We start from the raw sequence: 16,582 nt of genomic DNA, 5'->3' as shown, positions 1-16,582 counted from the left end.
CCTGTTAACAGTTTACTGGATGCTAGGTTTACTAGGTGCTAGGTACCTGGAACGCAGAGTGGAGGTGCTAGGTACCTGGAATTGCGCTCAAAATGACAAAATGTTTTTGTTCAGTGGACTGTAAACAGCAGTTTAGAACACCTCAGTGAAGCCCGTTCTCTCGTACAGAATAGATAGGCTATTAAAGAGCTTGGCATCACTACACTGATGCAATGCCCGCCGTATGAACATAATGCCGTCTACTCTGTTCCTGGCCTAGAATAGAACATCTCCCTAATTTCCCTAATTTGAATGTGCCATTTTGCCCCTCCCTCATCTCCCTCATTTCCCTTAATTTAGCAACCAATCCACAATTGACACTGATAACGAATTATAAATGGACCCGATTCAAGATCGGAAAGCTTTCTCTGCTCTGACACCGATTGTTGTTTGGTTGCAACTTGTTTTGTATTGATTGATTGATTGATTATACAGTAGATAATATGTCTCGTCCTTGCGACTTGAGTATTGCCTGTAACAATACTTCAGCACTTGAAATGTCACATGGAATAAGCGAACTGTGTTTAGCGAAGGCCGCTCCTTACATCCTGGTAACTCAACACCGTTCTCCTTTCCTCCCTGTCCCAGGATCATCGAGGCGAACAACAACTCGCCTCCCCTCACCTTCAAACGCTTCCAGGCCATCGTCCAGCGGCTAGAGCTCCCCAAGAGGCCCCTCCCCACCGTCACCCGGCAACAGATGGACAGCTGTCGGACGCACATTTCGGCCAATCACGACGAATGCTACGGAGTGCCCTCCCTTGAGGAACTGGGTGAGGGGATTTGAGGGGACACTTACCCAGACCTGGGTTGGAATAGAATGTGACGTTTTTGTCACGCGTGCGTATGTTTGTCTCTGTTATCGATTTAACAATGACACATTTTTATTAACGAGCAGGTTTTAGTAATTACACATTTTTACGAACGGGCAGGTTTGAATATTGACACATCTTTATGAACGGGCAGGTTTTAAGACGCACGGCCTGGGTCCTGCAGCCTGGAGGGGCGGCGAGACGGAGGCGCTGGAGAGACTGAACAGTCATGTGGACAAGAAGGTGAGTCACCTGCGTGTGTCCATGTCACCTGCGTGTGTCCACACCTGCGTGTGTCCATACCTGCCAGGGACAGTCACTCCCTCACTGGAGATGATGTCATTTGTCAACAAGGCCAGGCTGCATAACTTGATCCTGTCCAACGTGTTTGGCATTTTAAAAAAAAAGAAGAGATTTGACTATTACTACAAAAAGTTAATATAGGTCTCTGCGGTCCCCAAAACTTGTCATTGAAGTTTTTTGCTGAATCTGCCGACAGTAAGCTGGGGTACATACTGGGGTACATACACTTTTTGTTTCGGCTCCCCCCTACACCCCCCTAGATGTAGAGCCATAAGATCTGGGAGTCGTAACATAAATTGGGGGCTCGTCCGGGATTTTTCATTATAGGACTCAATATGTTGATTTAAATAAATAATAAATATGAGTTTATTGTGGGAAAGTTAGTTGTTAAGTGTAGGTTCTGTAAGTGCAGGTGTGCACACAGTTTGATTCGAAAAGCCCTGTGCATAGAACTTTTTTTCTCAGCAATTGCCCCGGTTCTTGTTTATCTCGCCAACCAATCATACTGACATCAGAGACCCAAATGTATTGTGCACAAGCACTGAAAAAGTGAGTTTTTCATAATATGGGACCTTTAATGTATGGGCTTCAAAATGTCGTGATTTGAACTCGTTGGCTAGTAAGTTATACTGGCTAATCATGTCTGTTTTTGTTCACAAAATATGGACGTTCCATGGTGTTGTTGACCGAATGCTTTGTGAAAGGGCGGCCTTCGGAAGGGGCGGTTTTTCCTCTGTCTTAAAAGGTTACGCTTGGAATGATCAATACAGTTAACGAAGCTCAATGGACACTGTATTTTCCGTCTAATACTGGTATTTGTGTTGGGCTGTGAAGTGCCCACCAGACTGGACACATAGTTAATCATCTAATGCTTGAGGATGGTCGATACTCTGCTGTCTAATATTCAGCTGGATATTACTCAGCGCAAAACACAGCGCCATCAGCACATTATCACTCACGAATACAACTATCTCTCTCCAGCATACACACATATCGGTTCATAACCAAGCATACATTTAGTTTATTTTGTTGTATTTACTACTGTATCGGGGGGATAGTGTGTGAGTTTTGGCGACATCTTGTGGTGGGGATGAGGTTGGAGGATTTGACTGGAATCGAATATAGCATTCATCTGCAGGCCTATGTTTGAAGGGACTGAGTGTGACTTTAAGTGACATCCAGGGGTGAAGCTGAATGTTCCATTGATTTACAATTAATTCAACATGGCGGCCTCCACGAAGACACCCGCTCATTTTAAGGCCAGGAAAATGCTTTTGTGCATTGCATTATATGCAAATTAATACAAATATCATGTTTGATTGCTGCCGCATCTGTTTGTCTTGTTTTCACCACTGGATGTTGCGGAGGGTCACGCATTGTCCCTTTAATGTATTATATGTTGTATTAATGTATTAGGTGTCTGTCTGTTGATTATATGTGGACCCCAGGAAGATGAGCAAACTGCTACGGCATAAGCTAATGGGGATCCTTTTAAATAAACAAATACACACATATCGGTTCCTAACCAAGCAGAGAGGCAGTTAAAAAGCTGCCGTAAGTCAGGCTCAGGTCAGCAGACAGAGACTCAGTGCTGTGAGAGAGGATGTCTGGCTGTGCCTCAGCAGTCTGATCAGGGTCCTGGAACATTCCAAAACCAACATGTGCATGTGGAAGTAAAAACAGGGCTCCCATGGGTCCTTGAAATCCTTGAAAGTTTGTGAATTTGAAGAAAAAAAATCAAGGTCTTAAAAGTTTTTGAAAATAGACATGGGTCATTGAAAGTGCTTGAATTCCCCCCCCCCTCTCTCTCTCTCTCTCTCCCTCTCTCCCTCTAAAAAAAGTATATATATTCAAAATAAAAATACTTAGCTCGTCAACTAGTAAATAAGTCTCTGTATTGCTTAACTTTACACATATTTCACAATATATTGTTTTGCTGTGCTGTGGTAGAGAAGGCAAGAGACCATCTAGTGTTCACACACTCAAGCCTCTCTTTTTAATTGTTGTCTGTGAGAGCGGATAGTTCCTATTATATAAAATCTCAACTAGTTCTGTCTCAAACTATGCCGTGGTGGGTCCTTGAATTTGAGGGAATTGAGTCTTGAAAGTCCTCGAAAGGTGCTTGAATTTGATGTTTCAGAAGGTGTGGGAGGAACCCTGTAAAAATGTGTGTATTTGTGATTTCTTTGCTCCTTTTCGTAGGGCTGGATGGCAAATTGCCAGCGTCGTCGGGGATCAGGGAGTTCCCTCATGGCCAGTCCCACGGGCCTCAGTCCCTACCTACGGTTCGGCTGCCTGTCCTGCCGCACGCTCTACTACAGACTCAGAGAACTCTACATGCAGGTAGGGGACTGTCTCTATCTATCTACTAACTATCTCGTCCTCAAGTGTCCTATTGGACCAACACTGTTCCATCGCCTTGTGTCGTCGATTGATATCTAATGTTGTTTTATTTCCTTCAAACCCATCCTCCCAAAACCCCTTCCTACTCCAAAATTATTTCCACCCACCCTCTCTCCATATCCCACCCCCCCCTCTTTCTCTCTTTCTTTCTCTCTCTCTCTCTCACCCTATCCCTCTCTCTTTCTCTCTCTCCCCCTCTCTTTCTCTCTCTCTCTCACCCTATCCCTCTCTCTTTCTCTCTCTCCCCCTCTATTTCTCTCTCTCCCCCTCTCTTTCTCTCTCTCCCCCTCTTTCTCTCTCCCTCTCCCTCCCCCTCTCCCTCTCTCTCTCCCTCTCTCTATCCCTCTTTCTCTCTCTCTCCCCCTCTCTTTCTCCCTCTCCCCCCCCCCCCCCCTCCAGGCACGGAAGAACTGCACCCCTCCCCTCTCGCTCTTCGCCCAGCTCATGTGGCGGGAGTTCTTCTACACGGCGGCCACCAACAACCCCACCTTCGACCGCATGGAGGGCAACCCCGTCTGCGTGCAGATCCCCTGGGACCACAACCCCGAGGCGCTGGCCAAGTGGGCCGAAGGCCAGACGGGCTTCCCCTGGATCGACGCCATCATGACCCAGCTGAGGCAGGAGGGCTGGATCCACCACCTGGCCCGGCACGCCGTGGCCTGCTTCCTGACCCGGGGGGACCTGTGGATCAGCTGGGAGAGCGGCATGAAGGTACGGACGGGACGGGGGTCCTGGTGTCGACCGAACCGGCTCAGGGTTCCCGCGCTGGTTTTAAAAAGCCTTAAAGTCTAAAATCCAGCAATCCGATTTATAAGGCCTAAAAAGGTCCCACAGTTTCAGTTATTCGGTCTAAAAATGAGGTGTTTGGTTTTAAAAACGAGATCCTGCAAGGAAATCAGTCCGACCACATCTATTTACACGGAAGCTGGAACCAACAAAAATGCCAATTCGCTTCCTTTTCTGTCTGTATGGCAGTGAAATCCCTAATTTCATCACCTCGAGGATGACAAAAAGCTATCATATGGTGTCGCAAAGAGGTCTAAAATGATATGAAGGTACGGACGGGGTCCTGGTGTCGACTGAACCTGCTGCAGCAGATGTTTTCCCTGGTCTGTCACCTAGCAACAAGCAGATAAAACGTGTTAGCCAGCGTTGGCTAACGTGTTGAGGGAGTTATTATGCTCCGCTCACAGAAAAACATCATAATGTTTACTAACAGAGAATTGGCCCAAATGGAAATTACAGGGATTAACTTCTAATGTGGTGACATCAGTAAGTAAGTAACGTTTATTTATATAGCACAAGTTTACAACGACAAACAGCCGCCAAAGTGCTTAACAGATAAAACGATAAAGAGAAAAACAAGATAAAATACAGATTAAAAAACCCAGATAAAACAGATCAAATACACTAAAAGCAGCAAGGTGCAATACAAATAAAAGTGCAGTGTCGGGAAGGCAGGCTCACCTCAGGCCAAAGGCCAGGGAGAAGAGATGTGTTTTGACTAGTTTTTTAAAACACATCACAATAGTGCCAGAATGTTTTGGGATAGGGCAAGACAGCAATTTGTTCTGGTCCGGATAGGACACCTGGACTCGCCCCCCCCTGACGTCGTGGGTTTGATTCCCAGCTGTACCCTCTCTGATCTGCACCGCTCTACACTTCATACTGTCTGTCACATATGAAAAACTACCCACACAGATATAAACAATAACAACAGTCCGGTTCAGACGAAGTCTAGGGGGGTGATTCACCCAAGTTTCCTAAGACTGTCCGTCTGGTTATTGTTGTCTGTTCAGACAGGCTAACTAAAACGGGCATATCCAGTTCAGACAACAACATTGCCCTGATTGTTCACTAAGGGGGTGTGGTGACCACCTGATCCACACATCCTCTTGATGCCTTTGTGTTCGTGTCTGTGCCAGACCCCAATATGACCTACTGACCCAATACCAGCTGAGCTCCCAACGAAAACAAATCATTTTAAGGCCTAAAAAGGTCTTGATTTTCAGTTATTCGGTCCCAAAATTAGGTGCTAGGTCTTAAAAACGAGATCCTGCAAGGAAATCAGTCCGACCACATCTATTTACGCTGAAATTAATCAAGTTGGAACCCCAAAAAATGCCAATTCGCTTCCGTTTTTGTCTGTGTGGCAGTGAAATCCCTAATTCCGTCACCTCGAGGATGACAAAAAGCTATCACATGGTGTCGCGAATAGGTCTAAAATTATATCCAAAGAGGTAAAAAAAAAAAAAGTCTAAAAAGGTCTTAAATTTGACTTGTTGGAACTTGTAGGAACCCTGTGTATTTATGTGTGTGTGTGTGTGTGTGTGTGTGTGTGTGCTAGGTGTTTGAGGAGCTGCTCCTGGACGCAGACTGGAGCGTGAACGCGGGCAGCTGGCTGTGGCTGTCCTGCAGCAGTTTCTTCCAGCAGTTCTTCCACTGCTACTGTCCCGTGGGCTTCGGCCGGAGGACGGACCCCACCGGAGACTACATCAGGTAACCACTGCTACTGCCCCGTAGGCTTCGGCCGGAGGACGGACCCCACCGGAGACTACATCAGGTACCCTACACACACACACACTGCTACTGTCCCGTAGGCTTCGGCCGGAGGACAGACCCCACCGGAGACTACATCAGGTACCCTACACACACACTGCTACTGTCCTGTCGGCTTCGGCCGGAGGACGGACCCCACCGGAGACTACATCAGGTACACACTGCTACTGTCCCGTAGGCTTCGGCCGGAGGACAGACCCCACCGGAGACTACATCAGGTACACACTGCTACTGTCCCGTAGGCTTCGGCCGGAGGACGGACCCCACCGGAGACTACATCAGGTACCCTACACACACACACACACACACTGCTACTGTCCCGTCGGCTTCGGCCGGAGGACGGACCCCACCGGAGACTACATCAGGTACCCTACACGCACACACACACACACACACACTGCTACTGTCCCGTAGGCTTCGGCCGGAGGACAGACCCCACCGGAGACTACATCAGGTACCCTACCACACACACACACACACTGCTACTGTCCCGTCGGCTTCGGCCGGAGGACGGACCCCACCGGAGACTACATCAGGTACCCTACACACACACACACACTGCTACTGTCCCGTAGGCTTCGGCCGGAGGACGGACCCCACCGGAGACTACATCAGGTACCCTACACACACACACACACTGCTACTGTCCCGTAGGCTTCGGCCGGAGGACGGACCCCACCGGAGACTACATCAGGTACCCTACACACACACACACACACACTGCTACTGTCCCGTCGGCTTCGGCCGGAGGACGGACCCCACCGGAGACTACATCAGGTACCCTACACACACACACACACACACTGCTACTGTCCCGTAGGCTTCGGCCGGAGGACGGACCCCACCGGAGACTACATCAGGTACCCTACACACACACACACACACACTGCTACTGTCCTGTAGGCTTCGGCCGGAGGACAGACCCCACCGGAGACTACATCAGGTAACCACTGCTACTGTCCCGTCGGCTTCGGCCGGAGGACGGACCCCACCGGAGACTACATCAGGTACCCTACACACACACACACACACACACACACACACACACACACACACACACTGCTACTGTCCCGTGGGCTTCGGCCGGAGGACAGACCCCACCGGAGACTACATCAGGTGCCCTACACACACACACACACACACTGCTACTGTCCCGTAGGCTTCGGCCGGAGGACAGACCCCACCGGAGACTACATCAGGTACCCTACACACACACACACACACACACACACTGCTACTGTCCCGTAGGCTTCGGCCGGAGGACGGACCCCACCGGAGACTACATCAGGTACCCTACACACACACACACACACACACACACTGCTACTGTCCCGTAGGCTTCGGCCGGAGGACGGACCCCACCGGAGACTACATCAGGTACCCTACACACACACACACACACACACACACACACACACACACTGCTACTGTCCTGTCGGCTTCGGCCGGAGGACAGACCCCACCGGAGACTACATCAGGTACCCTACACACACACACACACACACACACACACACACACACACTGCTACTGTCCCGTCGGCTTCGGCCGGAGGACAGACCCCACCGGAGACTACATCAGGTACCCTACACACACACACACACACTGCTACTGTCCCGTAGGCTTCGGCCGGAGGACAGACCCCACGGGAGACTACATCAGGTACCCTACCACACACACACACACACTGCTACTGTCCCGTAGGCTTCGGCCGGAGGACAGACCCCACCGGAGACTACATCAGGTACCCTACACACACACACACACACACACTGCTACTGTCCCGTCGGCTTCGGCCGGAGGACAGACCCCACCGGAGACTACATCAGGTACCCTACCACACGCACGCACGCACGCACGCACGCACGCACGCACAGACTACGTCAGGTACCCTACCACACCCTACCCTGCTCCCAGAAACAATCAGATCCCTTAGATCAGCAGATCTACTGCTGGTGGTGCCCAGAACCAGGCTTAAAACCAGGGGAGACAGAGCTTTTGCGGCCGCTGCACCCAAGCTCTGGAACAGCCTCCCCCTCCACATACGGTTCGCTCAGACCCTGGAGGTTTTTAAATCCCTCCTAAAAACCCACCTGTTCTCCCTGGCCTTCCCCCCCACTTAGCCATCGTTAGGTCCCTGGCTTTTATTGTTTTATTGTTAAGTCCTTTTATCTTCTCTTCTTTTAATTGTTATCATATCTTGTATTGTGTTGCATCTTATTTAATATCCTGCACTTTACCTGTTCTACACCTGTGAAGCACTTTGGTTCCGCTGTTACTGTATGTAAATGTGCTATACAAATAAAGCTGACTTGACTTGACTTGACTACACACACACACACACACACACACACACACACACACACACACACACACACACCTCCTCTCTTAACTGTGTCTTGTGTGTGTGTCTGTGTCTGTCCAGGAGGTATATCCCCAAACTGAGGGACTACCCGAACCGGTACATCCACGAGCCCTGGACCGCCCCGGACTCGGTCCAGAAGGCGGCCGGCTGCGTGGTGGGGGTGGACTACCCCCGGCCCATGCTCAGCCACGCCCAGTGCAGCAGACTCAACATCGAGAGGATGAAGCAGGTCTACAGCACGCTGTCCAACTACAAGGGCCTGAGTGAGTGTCGTGGATTCAATTGATTCTTAATAGATTTAGTATAACTTATAAAGCACAAAGAGCTTAAATCAATTGTCTCCAAAGAGGCCTTTTATTAAGCAACGTCACATGAGAGCAGAGAGAAAAAGCAAGAAGCCCCCAACGATGGGTGGGACTCATATTCATAGAACTGTCCTTGTTCATGAGGTCACTATTCTTGGGAACCAATCATATTATACAAATCTGTGATTACACAAGTTATGGGCCCTGTCCATAGTCAGAATTATTCACTGCGCCACAGATCTTGGCCCGTCCCTTACAGGAAGGAAATGGGCCTTCCTTGAGTTCTGCTAGATTCACCAAACTGTAGAGAGACTTACATTTCTCAGTATAAAATGATATTAAACCACAACATGAGTATAGGCCACATACTCCGCAATGCATGGTCTGCCTAACACACACTCACACACACTGAGCAGTCACACACACACACACACACACACACAGTAGCCTTCTCTCCATCCTTAGGCAACTCCTCTCCTCTCCTCCACCCTCTACTCAAGTCCTCTCCTCCGTCCTCCACTCACGTTGTCCTCAAAAAAGCATTGGAGGAAAAAATGTAAGGCTAGATCTTCTCTTCTGTGATCCCACCCCCCATTTGATGAACCTAGTCATTTGGAGCCTTCCTTTTAGCAGCAGCAGGGGACCCAGAACAGACACAGCACAGTAGCTCATTATCCTCTACCCTGCTCAGGAACACTGGCTTCTACCACATATGTCAAGCCGTCCTCTGCCTCCTGTGATTAAACCAAAGAGCCATTCAAGTTACCAAAGCTATTTCTAACCCGTAGGAGCTTATCTAACTGTCAAAAATAATTGTCCTATTTTTGGAGAGGGAGCAACACTACCCATTGACCCTCCAAGAAGCTCTTAGTTAGATTAGAGAGCAGTCATGTCAAGTCATTATACCCTCAAGACCACCAGGACCAAGCTCCGGACCTGGTGGACCTCTTCAAGCTCACCTTCACCAGTTAACCCTCTCCCCCCCTCCCCTTCCCATGTGTCCCCAGCACTACCTTCATTAGGCCCCTATACTTTCTTTTATTTCTTTTTTGTCTTTTTATTATTACTACTCGATCTTTTCAGTTTGTAAAGTGTCTTTGAGTGTCTAGAAAAGCACTATATAAGTCTAATGTATTATTATTATTATTATTATTATAATTATTATTATTATTATTATTATTATTATTATTATTATTATATGTCTCATTTAATGATGAAGATCTCTTTCTCTCAGGTTTGCTTGGTTCGGTATCAACGATCCAAGAGGAGGCGGAGTCAGGGATGACTGACAGCTCCCAGACCCACAGCAGCACGAGTGGTACGTAGATGGAGGGCTGTGATTGTGTTTGTTGTCATTGTTTAGTTTCTGTTCCTACATGCCTTAAGATCCCCTGTCTTATGTAGGAGCTGTAGTTTCTGTCTTATGAAGGAGCTGCCCTCGTTTAGAATTATTTAGAAATGCAACAACATTACAAAACAATCAGAGATATATAGTGTGGAACACATACAGTATGAGCCTATGTCTACACGTTGCATTTCTATGTTCAAGGTGCTGAACTCAGTGGCCTTATCATGATACTCTGGATGTATCCTCACATTTGCAATGGTGTATGCTGCCCCCTGCTGGCGGTGTTGTGTCATCTGTGTATCTCATAATAATAATAATAATAATAATAATAATAATAATAATAATAACTTGGAGTTGTATAGCGCCTTTCATAAAACCCAAGGACGCTTTACAATTCTAGAGGAAATGGTCAGACAGACAAAACAGGAAAACAAACAAAACAAAACAGAAACAGTGACTAGGGGCCAAAGGCCTTGGTGAACAGATGCTGAAGGCTCTGTCCCCAAAGGTCCGTAGGTTGGTGCGGGGGGTGGACAGCAGGCCCATGTCTGCGGACCTCAGGTTCCGGGAAGGGGTATGTTGGGGGAGGAGGTCGGTTAGGTACTGGGGGGCGCAGGCGTGGAGGGATTTGTAGGTGAGGAGGAGGATTTTGTAGGTGATGCGGGACTTGATTCTAAGTGTCGTCGTCCCCCCCTTGTCCTTCCCAGACTCGTGCTCGTCCTCTGGGTCCGGGCGGCAGGGCGTGGCGGTGGTGGCGGCGGGAGGCCCCTCCCCCCCGCGGCAGGGCGTAACCGTGGTGACAGCGGGCCCCTCCCCCCCGCGGAAGAGGGGCCGGCCGGCGGAGCTGCAGGAGGTCCCGGGGAGGGGCAGCCCGCCCAAGCTGCAGTGCTGCGCTGGCGCCGGCCGCAGGAGCTCTGACAGCTCCCAGTGATGACGGGTAAGGCGGGTCACTGTACTGTGTCTAGGTCTCTCCCTAAACATGCCATGGTTGATTCATTGAAACGAGAACCGTTAGGCTTGGTTTGGTGTCGTCAGGCCGTTACAAATTGTGTTGACAGACGTACCAGAAAGCCTATTCTTACCATACTAATGGACCTATCGCTAAGCCACGCCCCAAAATCTAAATTGTCCAATCATATCACAGTGTAAATGGCCATAGATCCCAGAATGACATCAACATTTACATTAACATATACATTTTTGGCATTTAGCAGACGCCTTATTCCAAAGCGACTTACAATCGATACATTTGACTAAGCAAGTGAATCATCGATCCACCAGTCGTAGCAGGAAGAGTAATCCAGCTCAGGCCAGGGGCCATTGGCAGTCTCAGTGGCATCAATACACTTCAAAGTGTACTCATCAGTCTGTTTGTCTTTTCTGTAGAGTTGACGCTACGCATGACGGAGGGGAACCCCAGTCGCAAAGAAAAAAAAACCCTGCACCACCCCCGCCTCCTCCGACTGTCACCACCATCCCAACCTGCAAACAACAACAACGACAACAACAACAACAACAACAACCAGGATAGCAAAGCAGAACATGTATATGTGACAGGGGCTGGTGTTCTGTTCCCCAAGTCGGCAAGCTCATTTTTTTTTTTTTTTTTACAGATTATGAAGATTACATTTAAAAGTATGTGTCGTATGTTCAAATCTGAAAATAGTTGAAGAAGATACTATGATTATTTGAATGTTGGTAGACCTTGAACCAAAATAGCTGAGAAAATCGCCCGGAATCAACAGACTGCGCTTCATCACGCTTGCTAGCTACCTAGCAGCTAACAACGAAGACCATCACTATGGAACGTCTAACATCTGCATGTTTAGAACATCACAACGTTCTGATGGAACATGAAAATGCTAAAAACACATAACTAGATGGTCACACAGTCCTTACTTTTGAACAGTCCTAAAACATTGTTTGTTTGTCTACAAGACAAGTATCGCTAACACTCACCCAGTACAAAGCAAGACTGCAGACGATACAGTGAATCCAAAACAAACTGCGTTCGCTGACAGATTCTAAGTATTTAGAAATCCTAAAACTGTTGTTTGTTAAATTGAGCCCACTCTTCAACACAAAAACCCCACGAAAAACACACTTAAACCCCCCCCGGAAAAAGCACTTTTTTCCCCTCTAATTTCTGTGACTTCATGATTCCCGACTTGCTATCCCTTTCACCAGCCTCTGTCACGCGTGTGCAGCAATGGAGAACTGTTGATTGCCCCATTACCGCCATGTCATCCTCAAGGTTTCAGTGCTCTATAGGCTCTAGGTCAAGCTGTTACTCTCAGTACGTGCAGAGAGAGATCTCTGCAGTGTTTTTATTTAGCTGATCAGTTCCTGTTTCACTGATCAGAGTGTGTTCAGTTAACTCTCCGAGGTGTGTGTGTGTGTGTGTGTGTGTGTGTGTGTGTGTGTGTGTGTGTGTGTGGCGGGTTGTACACGTTCTATTCTGTGCTGGTGTGTTTTAAGGGCTAGCTGCTTGTCTCTGACACAACGTCTGGTGGGGACATGAACCAAGTCACGGTGTCGCGTTAGACGGCATCGTTAAGACGTAATTAAGACGTAAAAATAAGCTCAGTGTTCTCGTTTTCATAAAACGGTACAGGTACTATAATTTGCACAATATAAACGCACAATCCACAAAATGGAAAATGTGATGATAGTCTGGTGGGATCATACAGTTAATGGTATGGCCAACAGCAGTCTAAACGTGGTAAAAGCACTTACTTAAGTATGGGACCCAGGCTAAAGTCCAAGACTGTCAGCAGGGTTATGCACTAGCATAGCTTCTGTGTACCACATGAGACGGTGATGTCAGAAGCACTTGGCTGTACAGGGGTTCCCAGACGAGAAGAGATGAGTCACGTGCTCAAGTCACAAATCTGCCCCTACCTACCTCCTTAACACTAGAACAGCCGTGCCTTTTTACCGACTAAAAGACTTTAGCCGACTCTTTAGAATGTAAATCTGCTATTTACACACAACGACCACTAGTTGGCCGCTTGTAAATTAAATAGCCTGCCTCCTACACCGAAAATCTGCGAAATAGCTTTATATATTAGCTTATCCTGATGTGATTTTGTGAAAATGTAAGGATACTGGGGTGGTAGAACGCACATATCTAGGAAAAGTCATGAAAGGAGGGTCCTGAAATTTGATCGAGTGCGGAGATATAACATGTTTTTTTTTTACTCACAGGGGTCATGACCCCTCATGGCTGTTCTAGTGTTAATGCACATGAACATTTACAATAGTGTTTTACCTTTCAGATGTTCACAAGTGGGTACGGTGTAGCAGATAGGGGTGGATTTGGGATGGAGTCTGTAGATGTCTCTCATCATCGGGTCTGGAGGACAGCTGTCTGGGAACGCCTTGTATACGGGCATGCTTACTCCTTATACCTAGTGCCATACTATTAGCAATGTGTACACTACAAGATACAGCTTAATCACCATTGTGATTTTTAGAGGTTGAATTATTTTTCTCTTAATCCTCTTTTAGACTTCCATCTTATCTTATCTACGAGGCCCCAGGTTGTCTCTGCTATCTTTCGATCGGAATTTGTTTTGGCAATAATCTGGCTGGCTTCAAGAGATTGCTGCTGCTTAACAGCTTCTCAGTTAAGACTTGTTTTTTTCCGTTGTCATTGTTTTTTTGTTTTTTTTCCATTTGTATCTTATTGATTCTCCGAATAACACTGCATAAAACACATTCCAGTTAGATAAGCTTTTGTATGCCCCGGCTGCTCGAAGTGTACTTAAGCTTATGGTTTTGTTTGTTATGGGTTTTTCCTAATGAAGGTTGTTTTTTGTTATGTCGTCGAACTTGAGTATAGTTCCATTTGAAAAGTAAAACACTCCCTTTCTCTCTGAGCAAACTCCACGGACAATGCCACCAACACAAAAGTCGAGTGGAAAGGTTTGAAGAAAGAAAGAAAACAAAATGTGAAAGCCACATAGCATTGCACAAGAAAGTCTATTCACTTTATTTTCAGCTTGCATTTAAGTATTGACAGGTTTGTAAACAATGACCTGCATTGCGTAGAGCCCTTTATTTCAGTTGATCCGTCTGATGGTGGACTTGATGCAATACTGAAAGCCTAAGGTAACTAGCATGGGAGTGGCTGTACTTATTATAATGTGAAGATTACGTTTGATCTCCTCTATGTAGGATTAGCGATGGAAATATTCTCATATTTCATCTTGCTCTTGTTGTCTTCCACTCTTGGGACAGGTATAATATCTTAGATTTATATAGCGCCTTTCTCAGACCCAAGGACGCTTTACAGATTTCATAGACAGACAGAACAGAAAAACAAAACAATGAAACAAGGACAACGAGAGTGACAAAACTAGACTCGAGGCCAAAGGTCTTAAAGTTGGTCAAGTATGTCAATCTCACAAGTAAGATGGGCAGCCTGACATACAGATACAGTGGGGAAAAGAAGTATTTCACCCCCTGCTGATTTTGTGAGTTTTGTGAGTCACTGTCTTACAGTGAGAGGCCTAATCTGTGTGCCTCATGGTCACATAACCGGTCTGTGGGAGACAGCATTCTTGCTGGTTGGTAGAGGGTGAAATACTTATTTTACTCAATAAAACGCACATTTTTTCTTTAGATTCTGTCTCTCACTGTTCAAATTAACCTACCATTAAAATTATAGACTGTAAATGTCTTTGTAAGGGGGTAAACTCACAAAGTCAGCACTCTGCAGGGGGTGAAATACTTCTTTTCCCCACAACTATTCACATGAAATTTAGACCAGACTAACTCAATTAATTAATTAATTAATTAATTTAGTATTAACTCAATAAAACTACACAGCTAAAGAAATGGTAACACTCCAATCCATAAAAAAAGTTATTAATACTGATTTCCCCCCCTGTACCAGCTTAGCATGGGTGCCTTCTCTGAGACCGCCCTCCATCTCCATAGTGCTGAGCTCTCACAGCTCACTGGAGCTATCGCTAGTTAGCAAATATCAAAACAATAACAACCCTCGGCCAGCACAGAAGTCTTTAACGTTCCTCTACAACGCGCTGTCCTTATTGGCACTGACTCGTCTCAGGAACGTTGCAGCGGACTCTGTTCTCTTTTTATTTGTGTATTCAATTTATTTAAGACGTGAAAGGCAAATTATTATTATTATTTTGTCTAGATTTTGTGGCAGCTTTTGGACGTTTTTTTGGGGACGTTGTGTTGAAAAATGTGAACAGGGAGAAGTGGCCATGTCGAGGTCCGCCTCAGTGGACATGAGCTTCTCTGGACATTCATGTACAGTCGACAATTCATGTTGTGAGCCTAAAGGAGAATCCACCACAGAATAATATTTTTCTGAGATGTTTCATTCCCCGTGGTGTCTTCATACAGTCCATATCCTTGCCACATGCTGTGTATGTCCCTACAAGTTCGGTATATATCCCTACAAATCTGCAGGCCTCAATCGCAAATGAATGAAGAAGATTGGGACCATGTGGTTCAAATGGAAAAAGTGTAGGTGTGTGACGAACACTTATTCTTGATGACAGACACTAATGGTATAAGTTCCTACCCTGGGAATACTAGTGAAATCATGTGTTGATTCAACTCTCAAAAAGCAAGGAATCGTGCCAAGGGAAAAATTAAATTGTTTCATTATGGTCACTTTATTCAAGAGGCAAACCCAAGTGTGTCTCAGGAGGCAGTGTTGCATAACAACAAGATCATGTCACATGTCCTATACAGCCCCCCCCCCCCCCCCCCCCTCTTTTCCATTTCCATTTTTTGTAAAATGGATGTGCTCTAAATCATATTTTGTTTTGCGTTTGTTTTTACTTAATTTGTAAACGTGTAAATAATAATTAAATGCTGCTTCTCTACGTAATCACCTGGTGGCTAATGTCTCCTTTCTTTTCGATGGTCTTTGATGAACTTTGACCTTTTATTTAACCAGATAAAATCAATTGAGAACAAATTCTCATTTTCAATGATGATCTGGCCAAGAGGCCCCGGCAAGAATAAAAACAAACATCTAAACAGAAATACTCAGTCAACTTGTAAATAAGTCTGTATTGCTTAACTTTACACATATTTCACAATATATTGTTTTGCTGTGCTGTGGTAGAGAAGGCAAGAGACCATCTAGTGTTCACACATTCAAGCTCGTTGTCTGTGAGCGGAGAGTTCCTATGATATAAATTCTCTATAGATCTAGATCTGTCTCAAACTATGCCGTGTTGGGTCCTTGAATTTGAGGGAACTGAGTCTTGAAAGTCCTTGAAAGGTGCTTGAACTTTATGTTTCAGAAGGTGCATACAGCTAATTGTAATAGCATGTGGGATCTTGAGAGCAGCCATGCCAATTGTGAGTCTCTCAAAAGATATTTCTGAATAATAATATGTTTACTCATTAATCCAGCCTTATGACATACTCTATACCCCCCCCCCCCCCCCAGTCCAGTTA

The 16,582-nt window shown here is 46.4% G+C and overlaps 1 protein-coding gene across 1 annotated transcript in view; it reads left to right on the top strand.

Annotated features, from left to right (window-relative positions):
- Positions 1-11,063, top strand: part of LOC308170041 (cryptochrome-2-like) — a gene marked incomplete at both ends in the record, with an annotated part of 20,088 nt that extends 9,025 nt beyond the window's left edge. The window contains 8 exons of the mRNA XM_080544772.1: positions 628-812; positions 1,006-1,094; positions 3,357-3,497; positions 3,957-4,268; positions 5,905-6,056; positions 8,540-8,742; positions 10,019-10,102; positions 10,840-11,063. Coding sequence (XP_080400898.1) covers positions 628-812; positions 1,006-1,094; positions 3,357-3,497; positions 3,957-4,268; positions 5,905-6,056; positions 8,540-8,742; positions 10,019-10,102; positions 10,840-11,063 — 1,390 coding nt within the window. The remainder of the gene's footprint in view (positions 1-627; positions 813-1,005; positions 1,095-3,356; positions 3,498-3,956; positions 4,269-5,904; positions 6,057-8,539; positions 8,743-10,018; positions 10,103-10,839) is intronic.
- Between the last annotated feature and the right edge of the window lie 5,519 nt (positions 11,064-16,582).

Source organism: Nansenia antarctica (genome assembly GCF_963989245.1).
Source record: "Nansenia antarctica genome assembly, chromosome: 14".
In the NCBI taxonomy this organism is placed as follows: domain Eukaryota; kingdom Metazoa; phylum Chordata; class Actinopteri; order Argentiniformes; family Microstomatidae; genus Nansenia; species Nansenia antarctica.
Note: the sequence above shows the minus strand (reverse complement) of the source record. Positions and strands in the feature narration are given on the sequence as shown.